The sequence below is a fragment of the Vanacampus margaritifer genome, chromosome 20 (genome assembly GCF_051991255.1).
Source record: "Vanacampus margaritifer isolate UIUO_Vmar chromosome 20, RoL_Vmar_1.0, whole genome shotgun sequence".
NCBI lineage: Eukaryota > Metazoa > Chordata > Actinopteri > Syngnathiformes > Syngnathidae > Vanacampus > Vanacampus margaritifer.
In genome coordinates, this window is record NC_135451.1 from 1,103,695 (window position 1) to 1,127,187 (window position 23,493).

Consider the following 23,493-nt stretch of genomic DNA (forward strand, 5'->3'; position numbering starts at 1 on the left):
CCCACAGTTTTCATCCAACTGACTTCAAAGAGAGCAATTTGTTTTTCATTTTCAATTTCACAGCAATTTGATATTCGTACAACACGAGTATCCGGTACAGATAATTGATAGTTCTCGGATGCGAATATAACACGGATAGACTTCCTTAATATCCATGCTGAAGGAAAGCTCCTCCCTCCTCTACGCGGTGTGCGGCACACAGGCAGAGAGTGAATGAGTGAGAGAGAGGGATCTGTCCGCGCGGCATTGCCTTATGGCACGCGCACAGTAATTAATTATCTCTTGGTCCTTCATTTTCTTCAGCGCACTTATATTTTATACACACATACATACAGGTACATATTTCACATACATATATATATATATACATACATATATATTAACGTATTTATATATATTAACGTATTATATATATATATATATATATATATATATATATATATATATATATATATATGTATATATACACACACATATATATTTATATATATGTAAATATATATACCCTTCTGATCTTAACAATTTTAGACCATTTTCAAAACCAAAGTTTTAGAAAAAGTAGTTTCCATACTCTTACTTCCATACAACTCTTTCATGTCTTTTAATAATCTCTTTAAGAAATCTGGTTTCAGAGCTGGTCAGAGCACCGAGACCGCCCGCCTCAGACAAAGGGGAGGGCTCAATACTCATTTTGCTGGATCTCAGTGCTGCTTTTGACACAGTTGACCACCACATTTTAATTGATTGTCTTAAACACTGGTTGGGGATCAGGGACACTGCACGTTGGTTTTATTCTTATCTTTTAAAGCAATCTTTTGCAGTCACCATAGGCAAACACTGTTCACCCACTTCCACCCTTGCCTGTGGTGTACCATAAGGTTTGGTTTTAGGCCCAATTTTATTTTCGATTTACATGCTTCCCCTTGGCCGAATTATTGAGGGCCACAACATGTCCTTCCATTGCTACGCAGACGACACACAGATATACCTTCCCCTGAGACCAGCTGCTGTAAAAGACTGCCTCTCCGACATCAGTTGCTGGATGGCTCTTAACTTCCTCCAACTCAACAATTCCAAATCTGAAAAAATACTATTTAACCTCCCAAATGCTTCTCAAAATATTAAATCTAGCCTTACCTCATTTACCTCTAATTTCACTTCCACAGCCAGAAATGTAGGTGTCTTCTTTGATTCAAACTTTACCTTTACAACTCATATTAATAAAGTCGTTCAATCATGTTTCTACCACTTGCACACAATAGCCAAAATAAAATAAATTCTAACAAAACCCAACCTTGAATAACTGATCCACGCTCTAATTTTCTCCAGGCTAGATTACTGTAATTCACTCCTTTCCAGTATCAGTCAAAAGTCACTTTCCCGCCAAGTCTCTTGGTTGTTCCAAGGTCGAGGCTTATAACTAGAGGTGATAGAGCTTTTTCAGTTAGAGCGCTTCGACTTTGGAACAACCTGCCACTGGATCTGACGTGCAAATTCAGTTTCTTTTAAGTCACTTCTTAAGATCTACTTTTAAAGATTGGCTTTTAATTGTTGATGTTTTCTTATCTCGGTTCTTATTTACGTGGCATTTATTTAACTTTTATTTATTTTATTTTTATGGATATAATTTTATTTTGGGAATTACTTGTTTTATGTCCCCTGTAATACCACCTCCTGATCTCAGTTGGGTCGTGGTATTACTGTATTGCCTCTGATTTCTCTTGCCTTTGGGTTTTCGTACTCCTTATGTGTTTATGGGCATATGTATTTCTTTATTTTCTTTTGCAGTTGTTTGTATTTTATGATCTGGATTTTTTTTTTGTCAAATCACCTTGTAAACTTTTGTTTTTAAAGGCGCTATACAATTAAAGTTTATTATTATCATTCTCTGATCTTTCTTTTCTTAATTCAAGTTATTTTGTTCTCTTGTTTTGATAGATTGTATTGTCTATCTAGAAATATTTTTTTGTTTAAATTTTATTTGACCCTTTGAGTATGGAGTGGAATCTTGTCATGTTTTTTAAATTGTGCTAAATAAAAAAAATTAAAATTTAATTGACATTGAAAAATTGGCCTGTTCTGATGACTTCTACAAACTTATATTTCATCGTAGTGGTAGCGAAAAGAAATACATGTTTTTTCTTAACCGGACCAACCTCATATTTGCTCATAAGAAAGTTTATGCCTTCATGATGTTACAACACAACGTTTTTGTAGCCTCACCACAAAGACAAAGCTGATTTTGAGGGCCTAAACATGCACAAAAAGTCAAAAAATTCGGCACACACATCTGGCCTGACAAAATGAGTGATATTTTATATCGCATTGTGCGATTTAAAAAAAACAAACACTCACTAACGCCCTGTAATCTTTTTTTTAATCAAGCAGTCCTGGTTATACGTTTCAGCAAGATCTATGACAATTTGGAGGTATATGGAGGAGCCCAATACCTACAAAAAAAGTATATTAGAGCCATATACTAAAATAAACAGGAAGTGAGCTATGAAATTTTAAAAGACCAATTTTGGCCCATTTTCACACATACACATCTGGTTGACTTTAAACTTGGCATGTATCATCTAAAAACCTGGGGCAACTGGGGGAAAAATATTGGTTGGTGCTCACACTATTTGCTCATTGAGTAAACCTGTGTTGTATTTACAGGAGAAGCAGTTGCCTACAATGGGGAAACACAATGCTGGACGCCTTGTTGTCATTTTGCTGTCTCTCATGTTCTACGTTGTCAGTTTGGTGTTCAACGGTCTTTCTGTGTTGGGAGTGGGTAAGTAAACGTGCCATACGATAAAGCTCATGTGACTATTGTATTAGTAGATGAACACTGCACCTGCAATCCACACAGGCCCCTTCAGTACCACCACAGGCAATGTGTCTGACGTGTTTGTAACAGAGATCACTCCGTCGGGATGGACCTTCAGTATCTGGAGCGTTATCTACGTGTGGTTGACACTCATGATTATCTACATTCTTGCTAACCTTTGCAGAAAGTACTCAAGTTTCATCAAATCATTTACTGTATTTTCACGACCATAAGGCGCACCGTAATAAAAGGTGCAGTCTCAGTTACCAGTGCTATTTCTGTATTTAACCCTCACATAAGACAGTTAAACATACGTTAGCTCAAAATATATGGTAGCATGCTTTCACTTGCTAGTGTATGTTTTTAAAAAGGCAGTGGAGCAAAACTGAGTTTGGTTGTACTTGAAGTATTTAACATTAACAATGTTCTCACATTACTTTTGATCAACCCTCATCCACAAATCCCTCAAAGTCCTCATCTTCTGTATCTGAAACAAACAGCTGGTCTAGGTCCCCATCAAACATGCCAGGTTCCCTCTAGTGATTGTAGTATTGTCAGAGTCAGTCTCGTTACCTTGTGGCTCCTCAGCAATAATGACCGGCTTTTGCGAAAGCGCCAACATTAGTGCAAGCAGACACATTAAGTCCAAGCTTGCAACAATCCATTCACAAATTGTGGCGTAACTCGCTCTAGTCTAGCAGTTCCATTAAGCGAAAATAGTGAGCACCATGACAATAGATTCACATCATCTTTCAGTTGAGTCATTCAGGTATTCATGCCTGCCAGTCCTCAAACAGGGCTGGATTTCTTGTTTAAGCTGTAATGTCGGCACTGCTCCGCTGTCTGTTAGCGGAAATGCTCCCACACAAACAGCGGAGCACTTACCGAAGTCGCACAAAACATTTACAGATTTTGGAACTCGGTGCACACAAAAGGTGCACCTCACTATTAGGTAAACCATCGATTTTTGAGAAAATTTAAGACTTTTAAGTGCGCTTTATAGTCGTGAATATACGGCACTTAAAGGCCATCTTGTGGACGGCTTTGTACTGATTTTTTTGTTGTTATTTTATGTTCCTCACAGGAATGCTTATGGCTATGTTTACTGCAGTCCACCAGTCTTGCCCTATGGATTCTTTATTTGCTGGTGTCTCAATCTGTGCTTCAATATAGCCTGGCTGCTGGTTTGGGACAGAGCGTAAGCTTTTTACAATGAGCAATTACAGTAACTTCCTGAAACACATTAGTGAAAGGCATTGCTAACAAGATGTTGGTAACAAACACTGCAATTATGTGACTTACAATGTGCTTTTTTTCAAGCCCGCATCTCTACATCACTCACTTCCATTCATCCAGTTGCCATGGGCTACTCCCCTCTATTTAACTTTGGTTTCTGCTTAAACCTTTCTGCCAATGCCAACTTATTTAATATGATTTGACATAAAGAGTGTGCAAAAGCCTGTAAAACGTAGAATTAAGGAAACTTATGCCATTAAGAAAATGTTTTGGGATGGTTTGTCGATAATGGTTAACCAACCTATTGAGATAAGCAAAAAAGGAACATTATTAAATTAATCCTTCTAAGCATGGATGTTCGATACAACTTTTTTTAGACCATTACTTCTAGCAGGGATGTTCGATAAAACTTTTTTTTAGACCGATGTAAGCTTTTTTGAGACCGATATGAGTACTCAACTCTGCAGTACTCACGATACCAGGTGCTGATATCACAATACAATTTCCCCCAAATTAATGACATCATTTTAAAGAAAGATCTTTATATCACAATATAGCAATTACCCTTAAAATTATAAAATTAATGGAAATTTTCTTGTTCATAAAATACACATTTTGTATAGAACACACAAAAATGTATTTAACTAAATAAGTAAGTAAATAAAATGAAACAAATAATCTAGAAGCCAGAAAATATACCAATCCAAATAAATGGTTGTACAACCTCTTCTCAAGGAATTCAGTGAAATGCAAATAATTGAACTGACTACGTTTAGGCTTCAAGTAACATTTACTGGGAATATCTACCATTTAAAACAAGTTTTGGCAACACAGGTTTGTCACTGTTTAATTCAACTGTGGTATCTCTGTCTGAAAACTGTGTGGCACCCGCGTAATGACGTGCATGACTGAGAAGAAGAAAAATAAACAATCTGATGTCATTTATAGCAATCTGCTAAAGCCGAGTTTACACGGCAGGAGGATTAGCCCGATTTTGTCTGTGCTTGCGCTATTTACACTCCTTTAAACAACGCTTTTTCTTTTTCTGCCACTTTTGTTCAGCTAAAAACAAACCAGGAAGCATGGTCATCCATGTTTGTTTACTCAGAAGTCACGTTTAATATAGAGAGGTTTTGAGACGTCCTGTCTAACCAGGAAACATTCATGAATGAAATATATATATATGTATATGAGTTTGTGTGATGTATTGATTATGCTGACGTTCAAAACTGTTACTCCCGTTATAATTATTATTATTATTATAAGAAACAACTCAAAGTGCTTTACACACAAAAAAAACACATCATAACCAACCACCCATTTCTTCCTTAACACACACCCATCCTCTAGATACACAACCCAATAACCCCACACATAAGTATAATTACAACGGACTAACTGCTACACGAGTAAGGATACGCCATCCTTAGGGCACGTCCACACCAGGAGCCAGACGACTCCACCTCACGTAGGACCCCAGCCCAGGCACACATACACACACACACACACACACACAGACACACACACACGCACGCACACGCGGCGGCAACCCCACAGCCAGAGCCGAACACAGCTCCCAGTGCAAACGGTCCCCAGTGACTGAACACTGGAGCTAAAACAGAATAAGATAAAAAATAAATGAGTTAAGTAAAATTAACAAGCAAGAAATACATGAAAATAAGTAAAATGAGAATGAGATAAAAATTAACTGACAAATGAGTGAAGTAAAATTAACAAGTAAAAGACATAAATATAAATAAAATCAGGATAAGATAAAGGCAAATCAATAAATAAGTGAAATTAAATTAACAAGTAAGAGGTACATCAAAATGTATAAAATCAAGTCAGCCAAATGTTAAACTAAAAAGGTGGGTCTTGAGCCTCCTTTTAAAAATATCGACATTCTCTGCGGCCCTGAGGTCCTTCGGCAGGCCATTCCATATTTGTTGGCCATAGAATTGAAATGTTGCTTCAGCGTGGGTTTCAGTGGTAACTTTTGTGATTGTTAAAAGGCGAGTGCCAAAGGACCTTAGAGTCTGCGAGGGTCGATATGGTAAAAGCAGATCCAATAAATATAAAGGACCCGGACCATTAAGCGCTTTATAGGTCAATAAGAAAACCTTAAAATCTATCCTAAAAGACACAGGGAGCAAATGCAGCGACTTAGAAATAGCGTAATATGTGCCCTCTTTCTGGTCTTCGTAGGCACACGGGCTGCTGAATTGTGTAGGAGTTGAAGAGTAGCAACTGTTTTCTTAGAAAGACCAGAAAGGAGAGCAATACAGTAATCAATATGATTAGAAATAATTAGCTTCTCTGTGTTTTCTCGAGAGAAATAGACTCTAAGAAATATTCTTTAAGTGGTAAAATCCCGTTTTTATAACATTTTTAATATGTGGAATAAAACTAAGCTCAGAGTCGAAAATAACACCCAGGTTTTTAAATTGTTGAGAGGGGTTAAGACATAAGGCTTTTAGTTTCGGTAAAAGTTTCTCTCTCTGAGCTTCAGGACCGATTACTAAAACCTCAGTTTTGTCATTGTTGAGATGTAAGAAATTTGCTGCCATCCAGGACTTAACAGAGTGGGCACGGGACTTAACATCCGACAGGGCTACAAACTCGGTCCTTCCAGAGAGATATGATTGGAACTGAAGGGCGGTGCCAGTGATACCAATATCATATTGAAGGCGATGTAAGAGAATGTGGTGATCAACTGTATAAAATGCAGCAGACAGGTCAAAAACGATGAGGAGGGAAGTAGAGCCGGGGTCCGAGGTCATCAGGAGGTCATTTGTGACTGATTAGAGCTGTCTCCGAGCTACGGGAGGGACAAAAAGAGTTGGATGGATACAGTTCTTTCTCGAATTTTGGAGATGAACGTTAAGAAAGATTGGATATCTGTAGTTTGACAGGGTTTTGGGGTCAAGTGTAGTTTTTTGAGGAGTGGTTTGGGAATGTTTTGAGGCTGCCCGGAACATGGTCGGTTTAAAGAGATCGGTTAATGTTTGTTATTAGTTGGATGAAGGACTGATGACATTTGAGCCAAGGGCATCGGAGATGTCAAAGGAGCTTGTAGACGATTTGAATTTGCTTATTATTTTCTTGACTTCCTGTTGCACTATGGGGGAGAAATGGGACAGGTGTTGAGTAATGGGTGCAGTATTAATTGGTGGGACAGAGCTCTTGGTAAGGGAGAGAGATGCACGTATGTTGTGTATTTTGAAGGTGAAAAAAATCTGTGAATATGTTAAATGTGTGACTGTTGGATTCTGGTGTGGTACATTGAGGATTGAGCAGGTGTTTAACAGTGGTGAATATTTAGAGATGTGGAGGTTTCCTGGGTTGTTGTGAATGATGTTAGAGTAGTGTGCTGACCTGGCCTTAAAGAGTTCTTTGGCATATCAGTTTGTGTTCCCTCGCTCTGGGACTCGGCCCTTCCGCTTTAGCACTCTCAGCTCCTCTGTGAACCAGGGGGAGGAACAAGTAAATGTGACTGTCCTGGTTTTTAGTAGAGCATGAAGATCAAGGATGAAATGGAGATTGAAGTTCTAGTAGTCCATTAGATTGGTGACTGATGTATTTGGAGGAGGGCAAAGGAGCTGGAGATTCTGAGGTCGGCGAAATCAATGCTCTTGATATTTCTGAATGTTATAAGATGTTGAAGTTTGGTGGGGGGGAATCCTTGAAGATGACTGTATGGTAATCTGAGATGCTGATGTCCAGGATGTGGAGGTCCGAGATGTGGATAGAGTCTGTGATGACCAGTGTGTGGCCCCGAACAGCAACGGATTGGTGGAGATTAAGACAAGAATTTGTTTAAATTCAGCAGCCATTTGACAGGAAAGTGAGTCCATATGAATGTTGAAATCGCCCAGTATCAGGACTCTGACACCTGTGCTCTAATTCATCCCAATAGTGTTCTTTTGGGTTGAATTCAAGAGTTGAACCACACCAAATGCTCCCATCCATATCTTTATGGACCTGTTAGTGCATTTTCTGTTTTCTGTGTTTTTTCTGCTTTGGCTCTCACACAAACTTTTCCTCTAATCCAGGGGTCTCAAACTCAATTTACCTGGGGGCCGCTAGAGGCAGAGTCTGGGTGAGACTGGGCCGCATCGATTTCCACAAGAAAAGCGCTGATAAAACATTCCAACGTTATCAAATATCTTTATTTTTTAACAAAAAATAATGAATTAAATAAATTAACTTAAAGATGAATAAAAAATAAATCAATCAGTAATAAAAAAATAAAATAATAATAATTAGCATACAGTAGATATACACTGGCTGGCTAAGTAGAGAAAACTAATTATTTTTATTCCGTTTCAAATGTCTGTATTAACAGCTCTTTAACCTTTAACTTTCTGAACTTGAATGGAACATTGAACATGAAAAATTCTGAACACGGCTTCTCTTGCCTACTTCTTGCTGCTAGAGACCTGGCAGCGCTTCTTCTCACATAGCTGAGTCACATTTGGCTTGAGGGAGGAAGCAGTGGAGACCCTCAGTAGAGCTTGAAGATGCTCATCAGTAAGTCTGGACCTGTACTTGGACTTATTGAAGTTCAAGGTGGAGAAGAGCTTCTCACACAAGTATGTGCTCCCAAAAAGGCACATGGTCCGCTTGAGCATTCGGGAAAGTTCAGGGAAGCTGGGGGTCAACTCTCTCAAAAATTGCCCAAGCTTGTCTGCTTCTCCACTCACCTCCCTGAACTTGGCTTTGAGTGCAGAGTTGCACTGCAGGTCAATGAGCTCCATTTGAAGCTCAGGAGGGGCATCTTGCACATCAAAGGAGAAGGGGTCCGCAAAAATTTGAAATGTGGCTTTGTGTGTCTTGAAGTCTGCAAATCTGTGATCAAATTCCTCCTGTAGCTTCGAAATGGCCTCAACATACTTCTCACCACTGAATGGTGTGCCTGCATCCACGAGAGCCTTGCATGCTGGGAAATGGCAAAGGTTTGTCTGAGAGAGCTGGGCTTTCCATAACACAAGTTTAGTGCAAAATGCTCTCACGTTGTCATAGGCAGCACTGACAAGTTGCCCCTGGCCTTGTAGCTTCTTGTTCAGTACATTAAGCTCATGTGTGATATCAACAAGAAAAGCTAAGTCCATGAGCCATTTGGGATCACTTAGCACAGGAACAGCAACCCCGTCTATCTCCATGAAGTCTTTTACTTCTGCTCTCAACTCAAAAAATCTCTTCAACACGTTTCCCCTGCTGAGCCAACGTACCTCAGTGAAGTAGAGCACCTCCCCATATTCTGACTCCATTTCCTCTAAAAAAGCACGGAACCTTCTGTGCTTTAAGCCCCTGGATCTGATTTGGTTGATGCATTTCACAACAACAGACATCACATTGTCAAACTTCAGGCATCTGCTGCAAAGGGCCTGCTGATGGATAATGCAGTGCAGAGCTATGGCCTCCTCCACACCCTCCTCTTCCAGTTTTTCCAGTGCTACCAGTCCATTCTTCCTCCCTGTCATTGATGGGGCTCCATCGGTTGTTATTCCAACAAAGCTCTTCCATGGCAAACCGGCATTCTCAATGGCATCACACAGCTGGTGAAATATTTCCTTAGCGGTGGTCTGGCCATGCATTGGAATTACTGTGAGCAACTCCTCCATCACTTCAAAATTGTCATCAACACCACGGACATATATTGCGAGCTGGGCAGTGTCTGTGATGTCTGTGGTCTCATCAAGAGCCACTGAATATACACTGAAACATTGTGCTTTCTCACACAGTTGATCATAAATGTCACTTGACAGGTCAGAAATGCGCTCTGCCACGGTGTTGGCAGAAAGGCTGATGCGGTTGAACTGACTTTTCTTTTCTGGACAGACAATATGTGCAGCCTATAATATGCACTTTTTGATAAATTCACCTTCTGTGAATGGCTTTCCTGCTTTAGCAATCAACTCACAAACGGCGTAGCTAGCTTCGACTGCTGCATTACTGTCTTTGGTAGCCTTCTTGAAGAAATCCTGTTGCCTCAGAAGACATGTTTTAAGACTGGCAACCTGGTTGGCTCTCTCATCTCCCTGGTATTTTTCGTACTCCTCAGCATGTCTCGTAGTATAATGACGTTTCAAATTGTATTCCTTGTGCACCGCAACTTTTTCAGTGCAAATGAGACACGTCGGGGTGCCCCTGTGCTCAACAAAGAAAAATTGCACTCCCCACTTTTCTTGAAACTGTCTGTGCTCATCACCGACCTTTCTCTTCACGGCAGGCTTTGAAAGAGACATCTCTGGGGCTCTGTAATATGTGTTTCCACTTGGAATGAGTCTCGGGTTGAACTTTAACTTTCAGTCGCGCGGGTCTGTGGCGCATGCGCACTTTCGCTCTCCGATCGTATTGGATTACGGCAGTTCTCCGAATTTCTCAAGTGTCATGTTAACGCACTTACTGTTAAGTTTCAGTTTCACTCGCGGAGATGGCTACAGACACAGACACAGGCTGGATCACGGATCATAGCGCCTCATTCAGTTCTATGCTGAGAGCAGCGGAGGACTGTGCGCGCCGAGCGGAGTGATCGGCTTCACGGCTTCTCCTCCGCCCAGCTGATTGGAGGAATGAATGAGTGAGTGAGCGAGGCACTGGACAGCCCGGCCGATGTCCCGCCCTCCAGAGCCGTATACCTCACCGTGATTGGTTCATTCAGCTCCGAACACAACAAGTGTCATTCATATCAATCTTGCGGGCCGCACGAACATTAATCTTTCATATTAAGACGGGGGCCGCAAATTATCGTCCCGGGGGCCGCAGTTGGCCCGCGGGCCGCGAGTTTGAGACCCCTGCTCTAATCCCTCTCCCTACCTCTCATTCTCCCTGTTGCCTTGGTCTCATGTTGTCTTGTGTGCTGTCCCAGCCTCCTGCTAAATTTCTTCCAAATCCAATCATGGATTTGGACAGCTGGTCTCTCGACACAATTGACACATTTTTCTTGACGAGAAGAGCTGGTAGAGGAGAGCCAGCTTGACACGAGTGGACGGTTGCAGCTCAATACATCATGTATTCCTGGAACAATTGGAAGATGGTTCTAATTTTGTCAATCGAGGACGTGGAAGACATCTACGTAATTGGAATTCTGATAACAGGTATCCTACTGTTTGGAATAGACAGTTTCCTGATTTATTGTAAAAGTCAGCCAAGGGAACAGCACTATTGGATGTGAACAAGCTACCAGTCTTCTGGATGGTGTATGATGAGCGGTCAACACTCAGACTCAGGTGGCCAGTGAACACTTGTGACACTGTGCGAATGATAAACAACGAGGAGATGTTGGCATATCTTCTTGAAAATTTGTATTGCCAAATTTGACTAATTATTGCACTTTGAGCCGCTCCAGCTAGAAACTCAACTGATATTATTGTCGTCCTGTTCCCAAAACAACCGTTCTCTGGACCTTCTACTGGAAGTGATTCTGCCAGACGCTTTTCTTCATTCTCACCTCCCTCCCGTGTCCATAGAATGAAGGCTTTGCCATAACAACGCAACATGCTTATCAACTGGGACCCACACGCACACGCACACGCACACACATCCACAATAACATATGCAAACACAACCTTAATTCAAGGTCTTCTGCTGGGTCCTGCAATTCTCCCAACATGGAGAGTTTTGTGTGGCTGAACTTGACTGGCCTGCACTGTGTCCCGACCTCAACCCAACCCTGCTCTGCAAGATGAATTTGGTACGGTATTTGTGAGTTCGCAAACTCCCGAGAATACACCTTGTACTGAGTGAGCAGCCCTTTGATTTCCACCGAGCCAAACTACTGGTGGTTCGGACCAATCACAGAGCGACATTGGAGCGTGATATGCAGCTGTGATGAAACCAGGAATCCCGCACCGACGCCAGGGCAAACAAACAAACCTAACATGGAAAATAGACGCCGCAATTAATTCTGTGCTTGAAGAATTACTCACCGTTTCCTTGTTGAATGTTGACAAGCGAGAGGCGCTTCGTGCATTTTTTGCTGGTGAAGATGCTCGTGCTTCCCTACCCCCTTCGACGAGAACGAAGATGACATTTTCATCCGTGGTAGTGATTGATCAAAACAAACGTGCACAATGACGCATCATCCAATCAGCTCGAAGTATTGTCAGAATGTCCCGCCTTTCCCGAGCAAATCACCGTCGGAGAACTCCCTTGAGTGAATCACAATATCAATTTGGCTTGGCCTTCTTGTCCAACATCAATGTGTTACCTCACAAATTGTCACAAATTGACAAATGAGTAAAGGACCCCAAGAAGCAGACAAAACACACTAAGCGTTTAACCAGTTTATTTACAACAACAAAAAAGGCAGCAAAAGGCAAAGTAGCAAGAATAGTAGTAAAAAGTACAAACAAAAGAGCACATAACACGCGAGAATTGAATATAAACAAAAATACCAAAAACAAAGCCTCCAACTGAGGGGCGTCGTAAGATCTAAAGTAACCAAACCCAGAACAGCAAAAAGGTGAACTAGAGTAACCATGACAGAAGGTACTTACGTGAAAGAAAAGACTCGAAAAAGTACCCAGGACTGATGACACAAGGAAATGGAGTCTGGCAATTGACTTACAATAACCCGACGCTGGCCCTCAGTTGCAGTGTGTTTAAATATCCTGCTGGGGCATCGGTTGGGGCGGCCGCGGTATGAAGCAGTGCTGCGGTCGCCTGTCCGTGTGCACCCCCCCCCCCCCATTAATTTATTTTAATGCACCACATACGCTCATTGACATGCCTGGGGGGCGGATGGATCGGAGCAGGGGGGGATATCATTTCCCTCTGCTCCGGTTCACCTGCCCCCAATTTTAATGCACCACACACACACACTTATGTATATACACTGGGTGGGGTCACACACACGGTTTAGGGGTAGAGTTCGCCAGTCGGCGAGCTGGCGAACTTAGTAACAGGGTTAGTTTTTCACTTTGATCATTGGGGTGACGACCGGGGCCTCTCCCCGCTGGGCCTGGGGTTCGGGGATGCCGCCCGTCCTCCGGTGCCCCCATCTCCCCTTCTGCCCCTGGTGTTCCGTCCCTCCGCGTGGTGGGGTGGGCGCGGGTGCCCTCTCCGCTCCGCTGCCCGGCCCCCTCTTCGGCGCGGATGCCTGGGTGCGGTGTGTCCCCGGGGTCTGGGGTCGGGGGCTGGGGGGCTGTCGGTTGGTGGGGGCGGGGGCGGCTTGGTTGGTGGGGGGGTGGTGGTGGGGGTGCCGGGGTGGGGGGTGCTGGGGTGGGGAGGGTGTCTGGGGATTTGGGGACCTGGGGGCGGTTGGGGCTGGGTTGGGGTGGGTGGCGGGGGTGGGGGGCGGGGGGGTCGCGGGGGGAGCGGGGGTTGTGGGCCGGTGGGGTGCCTGGTGGGCCTGCAGTGCCCCGTCCTGCTGCGTTGGGTTGGGGGCGCGGGCCGCGTTGGGGTGGGGGGCGCTCCTGCTCCGGGGTTTGCTCTCCGGCCGGTGGCCCCTGCGGGGCCCGGGGGTCGTCCTTTGGCGCGGCCGCGGCCTGGGGGGCCCTGAGGTGTTGCGCTTGCTCTGTCCTGGCGGGGGTCGACGGCTCCCCTCTTTGGTGGAGATTTTCATGCATGCTAGATCCACCACACCAGCATCTATCGAGACTCAGACACAATTTGTTTCTCCCTCAGGTCATTGATTCGGTGGAGGCTGGTGTCTGTGGATCTCACTCTGCTTCGTCTGTCCTTTCTACCTTTCCTCAGTTTCTCCTTTGGGCCCTTGAGGTTTCCCTGATTTGTTGGAGTTGGGATGTCTTTGGGGTTGGTGAAGGTTAGTGGCCCGGTGGGTGGTGTCTGGTCGGTGCTGGGCTTCGCTTTTCTTTCTTTTCTTTGGTCCCCCTTTGGGTCTCCTGGCGGCCCCACGACTCTGGCTGGATTTTGAAGTGTTCGGTTTAGGTGAACGGTATGGGAATTCTTATTTTTTTTTTTTTTTCGCACGCACGCACGCACACACACACGCACGCACACACGCACAAACACACATACAAAAAAATTAAAAAAAAATTTAAAAAAAAGGGAGAACAATGATGATGACATTTCAAATGATCAATACTGAGATCTCCCAAAAAGAGAAATAAAAAAAAAATAAAAAAATAAAAAAATATCCTGCTGATCATAAGTGTTGGGAACGTTACTTTAAAAAGGTAATTAGTTATAGTTACTCATTACTTGCTTTAAAAAGTAATTGAGTTAGTAATTGAATTACTTCATCATAAAAGAAACTCGTTACCAGGCAAAGTAACAATTTTCACTACTTAATTTTTTTTTTATGTCAAACAATTTGGATTTTTTATTTTTTAAAGTATATTATTATTATTATTATTATTATTATTATTATACAAGGAATTCAAATTAGGTCCAGGCTATATAGGGTGTATTTATTCCTCACTCCATAATATGACATAATAATAATAGAGAGAGGGTGTTTTTTGCACATATGTCCGCTATAGGTAAATTGTAGACAATCCTAGCCAGTCCCTTTCAGGATTTCCCAGGCATTTTTTATGATTGTTGCGGGCTAAAATAATCAATCAATAATAGATTAAATAAATTGCCAATGCTATTAAAATACACAGAGCTTAATGCTATCATCGCCAAAATCATAGCCATAACTACTACTATATTTACTCCTCAGAATCATCAGCTTCAACTTGATCTCTCTGAAAAAAACATATACTTTTGTATACTTTCAAATATCAGAGTATGGTGGTATATCTTCAGTTTATAATTCTACACATATAAAGACGTGTTTAATGATTGATTTACGTCAGAAAACTGCCTAACTTTAGGCTTAACATGCACTATTCACATACAAATGTCACTCCATCGCCTCCATGAGTGTGAGCATATTTCTTTCAACACTTGTCACATGTTTAGCATTAATGAAATAAGAGAAATACAATTATTGGCGCTATCAATTACACTAGGCGAGCGTGTCGCTATGACTTACCGGTGTCTTTATCGCTGTTATGGTGCTTGTAGTGGGCTCTTGGTGGAACATGATTGTCAACAAATCGCTCCTCATGGCGGCCGTTTTTCGACAAATCTCAACTGTTATTTTTGATTAATGTCACTCTTATCAAAGTTGTCAAAACTGTTCCAGGCGAGGAAGTGTACTCTTTGCTAATATGCTAAAATATGCTAAGCCTTATGGTCCAGAAGGAAGACACGTCCGTCATGTCGTGACACGCTTCCCGCGGCACCTCCAAAATAAAAGTCACTCTACATTTCAGCTGTCAAAACACTTTTATTGTGACAAGATCCAACAACAACAGTGCCTCTAACTGTGCGCAAATGAAATTTTCAGAGCTAGTCACCGCACAATGTCTTGTAAGCTTACTTTGAGCCTTGAATCTAATAAATAAATTGTAATGCAACGCATTTCTCATACAATAACAATAACGGTGTTTCAAATATTAGAATAATTAGTTAGATTAGTCCGTTTATGGGAAAAAAAACTGAGTTACCTAACCCAGTTAGTTTAAACGTCGTTGTTCCCAACACTGCTGATCACAATGACCAACAGGTGTGGGTCAGGATGCTCCACCCATTGGCCAGCCTCTGATAACTGAAAAGAAAAAGAAAACAACAAGCAGGTCGAGGAACATGACACAAATACTCTTATGCAAGTATGTTCATATATGAACATACAATAATATAAACATATTCTTAAACTTTATGGAAAGCCTTGCCAGGAAAGTTGAAGCTTTCATAGCTGCAAAGAGTGGAGTGTCACTTAAACTCATATGCGAGTCAAGGCATGTGTGTGAATATTTTGGCAATATTGACAATATTGGCATTGAATGTCAGACTTCAGAATTAAACATTTGTTTTGGTGATGTGTTATTTGACATTTTCCCAAAGGTGGATGATTACTGCACTTGTTTTTCTAATTCTGGTTGCCGGCACGAACTATGGCATGATATCTTTTGCCTGCCACGGTCTTCACATTTATGGAACCTGGCTCAATACATACCACAAAGTGGACCTTTGGCTCATTCGCATACTGGTTAGTGGAAACTACACTGATTTTACATATCAAATAAAACAGTGAAAACAAAAGCCCATGAACACTGTGATATGACTCCAGCTTCAGAATGGTGTGATGATCTACACAACATGGACAACGATCGCTACACTCATCAACTTGGCCATTGTGCTGATTTATGAAGCAAATGTTTCCCCTACAAATGCTGCCACAGTGTCCTATTGTATCTTGGTGGTCGTGCTGCTCTTTTGGTGAGCCTACTACACTAACACAATATATAAAATATTATTTTCCGTCCTGTGTTCTTCAAGATGCAATTCTTTCATTTAGGTTTTTCTTGCAAAATGTCGTCCTGGACAAGCACATGCGCTATGTTCTCATTGACTACCCAGTTGTGATTTGGGCACTGGCAGGGAACTTTGATAAAAACTACAATGCAGAATCACCAAGTAGTAGTGGCATCTTCATTGGTAAGACAACACATTTTATGATCATATAATATGCAATATTACAATATATAAGGTATTATTATTATTATCCATCTATCACCTTCTTTTTATTCGGGGTTGGGTTGTGGGGGCAGCAAATTAAGCAGAGAAGCCCAGACTTCCCTTCTCCTCAGCCACTTTGAATGGCTTTTCCGTGGGGATCGCGGGATGTTTAACGACCAGCTGGCAGACTCTCCAGAATGTCTTGGGTCTTCCCCAGGGTATCCTTCCAGTGGGAAATGCCCAGAACACCTCGCAAGGAAGGCTTCCAGCAGGCAAACTAAACAGATGCCTGAGCCAACTCATCTTGCTTCTCGCAATGTGAACAAGCAGCGAGTGACCCCATCTCTAAGAGACAGTCTGGACACACTGTGAAGGGAACTCAATTTGGCCTCTTGTAGCCACGATCTTGCTCTTTCAGCTGGTGACCAAAGCTCCATGAGCTTTGCCTTTCGACTCAGCTCATGGAGCATCCCCCACAGAACTACCTGAAAGACACTGTTGAATGCCTTCCCCAAGTCCGCAAAAAAACATTCAGGCTGCTTGGGCGAACTTCCATACAGCAGTGTTTCCTTTACATTCATTCAAGAGCGGCTTTGAACTTGTAATTAAAGCAGTCGAAGGGTGTAGGGGAGGGGCGGTGAATGCAGCACGCAGCGTTATTTCTTGAAAACGGCCAGTCCGTCCATTTGTGTTTGGGTGTATTCAGACTAGAAAAGTACTTTAGTCTGCTTGTTTGGTCCGGACCAAAAGCGGACTTTATTTTTTATTTTTTTGGTGCGGTTCATATGCACACTGTGCTATTTACAAGTGGACAATATTGCGTAATCACGTCGACCCGCGTGACGATCTGTGCTCCAATTGGACAAAAATGACGAGGGCTGAACGCATAACCAAACCTGGAAATAGAGGGAAACATGAAATTCCGACGTGCTGCATTACTGCTCTGCATATTTGTGGCGTTATTAGATGCAAGATATTTGCGAGCGCCAAGGGCATCTCATTCAACTGAGGTTCTTCGCTGTTTCTAATTTTGGAACGTGTCGTCGATTGCGTGCAGTAACCGGAGGAGCAATTGCGCTCCATGTGCCCTGCTACCACCACATGCTGACAGCAACGTGGCTAAACAGAATATGGATGATTATGAATGAATGTAGCACAATATTCACTACCGGGCAATACCTTGGTCGGACTGGCATCTTCTCCCATCATTGGAGCTAACACACTACCAGTTGATAGCTCCACTGACACTACTACTCAGCTGCACCAGCATCTATAAAGCCGTAGATTCCAGATTGGCCACATGGGTGTCACCCAAACCACTGTCCACCTAGTTCACAGCACTGCAATGGGAAAAAAACAAACTCAACTTAATACAGAGACATAACATTTAGAATCATTGAGACACACCAATCGTTCCAATATGATAAGGTGACGGCCCAGGGAGGGTATTCTTCTTATTATTATTATTCATTATTATTATTTGTAGTATTAGTTATTGTTCTAAAATATTAATATAGATTTCTGGCTCATGATGAGCTATATTTCCTCATATTTGCAGTTGTGCTGCTAGCTGGGGCGTCCTTGCTATACGCTGTTCGCCTTGTCCTGGTGACTTGGCGCCACTGCAAGCAGCCGCTCTACACTGGCGGCAGCCTGGAGGCCCTGGAGCCAATAGAGACTGCCCAGCAGCAAAAAAAGGCCCTCAGATGAACACACATTCATGTTATGATGTTATGTCATGTTGTGCTTTTTTTTTTTCTTCAAATTTCCGCTGCAGTATGTTATTGTTTTTTATTTACACACTGTTAGCCTCGCATATACAAATGAAGATTTTGATATACAGTGTTAATAATCTACACAAGGTTTTCTATTATCTGACTTGATCTGTATCACTGGTTGATCTCTAACTGACTGAACTCTCTCTCTGAACTCTGTACCTTTATAGTGCCTGCATGCTGATTACTCACACAAAACTCGTCTAAATAGGTCTTGATGCCATGTTGTGTAACATCATTTTCCACTATTGCATATTTCTTAGGCTTATTAATTAGGAAATAAAGTTTGCACGTAACATAGTGGTGATTTGAGTCCTCCAGTATTTTAAGTACTTCAATTAAAAAAAATGTTCAAGGAATTTTTTCTGCCACAAGTGTCCTTTTTATTTGATGAGCACCGTCAGTAAGGCAGTCAAGCCAACCGTAGCATCACTTGTTCATGCTATACACAAATGTTACGCATGCAGTGAGAAAGCCAACTCAAAACTCAGTTCACCAAAGAATACATGGGCATCAATCAATGCTTTATAATTTTATTTTGTAGTTGTCCCAGGCAGCGTGTGCTGGCGTGGTGGCTGCCGTGACTCGTCTTCTTGACTGTAGGGCCCAGATTATATTGCCATCACAAACTGTTGCCACCATTACCAACACAACGTTATCCTGAAATCATGATCAATTGCTAATTAAGCTAATATATATACTAATTACATTGACAAATGGGATCTAATCTAAGCCTCTGCCAAGCAAGAGTGAACAGACTACTTTTCAAAGGCAGTTTAATAGGCGAATATGGTTCTGACACTTTTGCTGACTAATTGATTAGTAAAAATAAAAACCAGATGGTCGTTCATTGAGTGAATTGTATTATTTTCTCTTCTGTATTTGTTCTTTAACCAAACAAAAATATTTTTAATTTTATATGAATTCTAAATTTTCAGCAGGATATCTAAATACAAACATTTGGCCCTATCAGAATACAAGCTCTTCTAAAAATGAACTTTTTGGTGTGACTGAAAGAAAGACAATATCTCATGATTTATTAATTACTGTTAATTTGTCTACAATTATAAAAACAATGTTACTTGTAATTGACTGTTGATTAATTGTGAGACCAAATGGACTGAACGACAATAGCTGCTTATTTACTCTCAACTATTTTGAAGTCTACAAATACTAACAATGATGCCGCATCATCTTTGGGAAGTCAATATTCGGGGCTTATCAATATTGTGCAGTACTCAAAGGCTTTTATACACACTACTGAAATGTGTTTTGCTCATACACTACTGAAATGCGCTCATACAAAATACTGAAAGGCTCGCACACAAGCATAATTCAGGACTACCTCTTAGTGAGAGGCTCTTATGACAAACTGCAGTCTTTGTGCTCATCCTCTCTTGAGCTGGGGAGTCTGGTTTGTCTCCAAGGTAGGGGGATGAGGACCAATGATTGCTCTTAGATGCACGCATATACAAATGCATGCTACTGTCTCAACCACGCGGTGCACATGAAATATTTGCAGCACATCAAATAAATCCAACCTAAACTGTAAAAACAAAACAAAAAAACATAAATATATTTATTTCAGATTGGCTGGCAACCACTTCAGGGTGTACCCCGCCTACTGCCCGAAGCCAGCTGGGATAGGCTCCAGTGCCCCCCTTCGACCCTTGTGAGGAAAAGCTGTTAAGAAAATGGATGGATGCATATTTATTCCATGCCACTTTGCATTGCTTGAGGGAATAACAAGTACACACGTAGTAACTCTCAATTGCAAGTAAAACAATTACACTTTAGTTAGAGATTACTAGGTGGCAAATGTCAAAATTTGAATGATGACATTTGGCATGAAAAAACCCTTTTCTCTGCCTTGACATAATGTTTGTTCTCGAGCAGTCTTTGAAGAACCTTGGAAACGTGGATTTGATGCGTGGCTAGGTCTGACGAGTATATGAATGTGACGTATAAATAAACATACACAAACTGGTCTAGGAAGTCTCTCAACACATCCTTAATCATGGCCTGGAAAACAGCAGGAGCAGTGAGACCGAAGGGCATTACTAGGTACTTGTAATGGCCACTAGTTTTTTTACACTAGGTAGTTTTCCATTCATCCCCCTCCCTGATCCTAATGAGATGGTATGCATTGCGTAGGTCCAATTTGGTAAAGATCTTAACTTATTGAAGAATATCAAACACTGACGACATGAGAGGGAGGGGGTAAAGTTTTTTTTATTGTAATGTCATTGAGGGGGCTAAAGTCTATACAAGGCCATAAGGAACCACCCTTTTTCTCCACAAAAGAGAAACCCGCTCCCGCTGGTGATGACGAAGAACGAATCAGTCCAGCCTTCAGGGAAGTTTCGATGTATTCCTTCATGGACTTCTCTGGTCCTGAGACAGAGTACAGGTGGCCCTTGGGAATGGTGGAACCTGGAACCAGCTCTATGACACAGTCATAGGCACGATGTGGTGGGAGCAACATAGCTTTGGTCTTGTTGAATACCTCCTGGAGGTGATGATAGCAAGGTGGCACGATGCTCAGATCTGGGTATTCTGTGAGGGAATTAGCAAAAATATGATTAATAGTTGCAAAGTCTGCTTCCTGAATTGGTAAACCAACCCCATGGCTCACACAATCCTTTCCCCATCCCAGAATTTCACCAGTCAACTAGTTAACATGAGGGTTGTGTTCATGCAGCCATGAGTGTCCCAGGACCAGAGTCTGTGAAGGAGACTGAAACACATGAAAAAATAGGTGTTCCTTATGTTTGCCAACATGGAGCTCAATGGGTTCTGTGATGTGTGTAATGGTGAATAACTCACTACCATTTAGTGCCCTAGCCTTAATGGGCTTAATCAGCGTCTCAGTCTTGGCACTAAAATGTCTCACAAGCCACCAGTCTATCAGGGTCTCATCTGCCCCCAGAGTCTATCAGGACATGTAGATCTGTGGAAGTTGTGCGGTGAATGATTTTCATTGGTGTGAGTTTTCGTGGGGCCGACTCTGGAGTCGTTACTTGACTCACCGCTTTGGTCCTTTTGGCTGGGCAGGCGGACACGAGGTGATCTTGGTGAGCACCGACCTTCCAGTTGTCGGCGCCGTTTCTCCTCCTGCGAGAGCCGCGCTTTGCCCAGTTGCATTGGCTCCTCCTCTTGTCCCAAGGGACCGTGGTGGCGCTGAACTGATGAGGAACGGAGAGGAGCTGACACACCTGATGCTTGGGAGTGCAGGAATCCCTCCATCGTCCTTGCCATGTGACCGCGGCTTTGCGTGACTCCCTGCAGCCGGTGATCCGTCCGGATGGCGAGAGCGATGAGGGAGACCAAGTCTGGAGGCAGGTCAACTAAGACGAGCAACTCTTGGATGGGCGTCACCAGGCCCGTGGGGGAAGCGGGGGCTCTGGTTGGTCACTCGGTGGGTAGTAGGTGATGTCTGGTCGGTGCTGGATTTCACTTTGCTTTCTTTTCTTTGGTCCTTCCTCGCGTCTCCTGACGGCCTCACGACTCTGGCTGGAAGTGTTCGGTTTAGGTGAACGGTATGGGATTTTTTTTTTTATAGGTTTTAGGTGAACTAATGAATACACACACACTCGCACGCACAAATAATCACCCATATACAAAAAAAAAAAAAGTGAATCTTGGTGACTGTAAGGTGTAATTTGATGTAGTCTGCTCGATCCTGCTGGCAGCAACTGGGTTCCTGACTATAAAAACACAACCATTAATTAAAAATGGCCAAATACAGAAACAGCAATACAAGTTATCGCAATGTGGTGGCTCTCAGCCTGGAGGCCCTGGAGCCAATAGAGACTGTCCAGCAGCAAAAAAGGGCCCTCAGATGAACACACATTCATGTTATGATGTTATGTCATGTTATGCTTTTTTTTTTTCCTTAAAATTTTCGCTATGTTATTGTTTTTTATTTACACACTGTTAGCCTCGCATGTACAAATGAAGATTTTGATATACAGTGTTAATAATCTACACAAGGTTTTCTATTATCTGTATCACTGGTTGATCTCTCACTGACTGAACTCTCTCTCTGAACTCTGTACCTTTATAGTGCCTGCATGCTGATTACTCACACAGAACTCGTCTAAATAGGTCTTGATGCCATGTTGTGTAACATCATTTTCCACTATTGCATATTTCTTGGGCTTATTAATTAGGAAATTAAGTTTGCACGTAACATAGTGGTGATTTGAGTCCTCCAGTATTTTGAGTACTTCAATTAAAAAAAATGTTCAAGGAATTTTTTTCTGCCACAAGTATCCTTTTTATTTGATGAGCACCGTCAGTAAGGCAGTCAAGCCAACTGTAGCATCACTTGTTCATGCTATACACAAATGTTACTTGCAGTGAGAAAGCCTACTCAAAACTCAGTTCACCAAAGAATACATGGGCATCAATCAATGATTTATAATTTTATTTTGTAGTTGTCCAAGGCAGCGTGTGGTGGCGTGGTGGCTGCCGTGACTCGTCTTCTTGACTGTAGGGCCCAGATTATATTGCCATCACAAACAACGTTATCCTGAAATCATGATCAATTGCTAATTAAGATAATATATATACTAATTACATTGACAAATGGGATCTAATCTAAGCCTCTGCCAAGCAAGAGTGAACAGACTACTTTTCAAAGGCAGTTTAATAGGCGAATATGGTTCTGACACTTTTGCTGACTAATTGATTAGTAAAAATAAAAACCAGATGGTCGTTCATTGAGTGAATTGTATTATTTTCTCTTCTGTATTTGTTCTTTAACCAAACAAAAATATTTTTAATTTTATATGAATTCTAAATTTTCAGCAGGATATCTAAATAGACAGACAATATCTCATGATTTATTAATTACTGTTAATTTGTCTACTACAATTATAAAAACAATGTTACTTGTAATTGACTGTTGTTGCAGTGATTCCAAATATTAACCCTTAGTGCCCATTGGAAGTGAATCTTGAGGAGTTGGTGACTGTAAGGTGTCATTTGATGTAGTCTGCTCGATCCTGCTGGCAGCAACTGCGTTCCTGACTATAAAAACACAACCATTAGTTAAAAATTGCCAAATACAGAAACAGCAATACAAGTTATCGCAATGTGGTGGCTCTTGCTAGCAGGCAGAATTAAGTAACCAGATTTAGATTAAAATATTATATATACGTAGACCATGTTTCTATAAATTTT

General features: G+C 41.9%; 1 protein-coding gene across 1 annotated transcript; it reads left to right on the plus strand.

Moving 5' to 3' along the window:
• Window positions 1–154: 154 nt before the first annotated feature.
• On the plus strand, window positions 155–18,491 carry LOC144040625 (uncharacterized). The gene is made up of 15 exons (XM_077554990.1): window positions 155–209; window positions 633–782; window positions 2,389–2,429; window positions 2,665–2,782; window positions 2,861–3,005; window positions 3,903–4,016; window positions 5,485–5,539; window positions 7,460–7,537; window positions 8,665–8,853; window positions 8,926–9,009; window positions 9,424–9,506; window positions 15,917–16,061; window positions 16,143–16,291; window positions 16,371–16,510; window positions 18,090–18,491. Exons 1-15 carry the CDS (start codon window positions 155–157, stop codon window positions 18,239–18,241), a joined length of 1,698 nt encoding a protein of 565 aa, XP_077411116.1. The 3' UTR covers window positions 18,242–18,491.
• The last annotated feature ends 5,002 nt before the right edge of the window (window positions 18,492–23,493 follow it).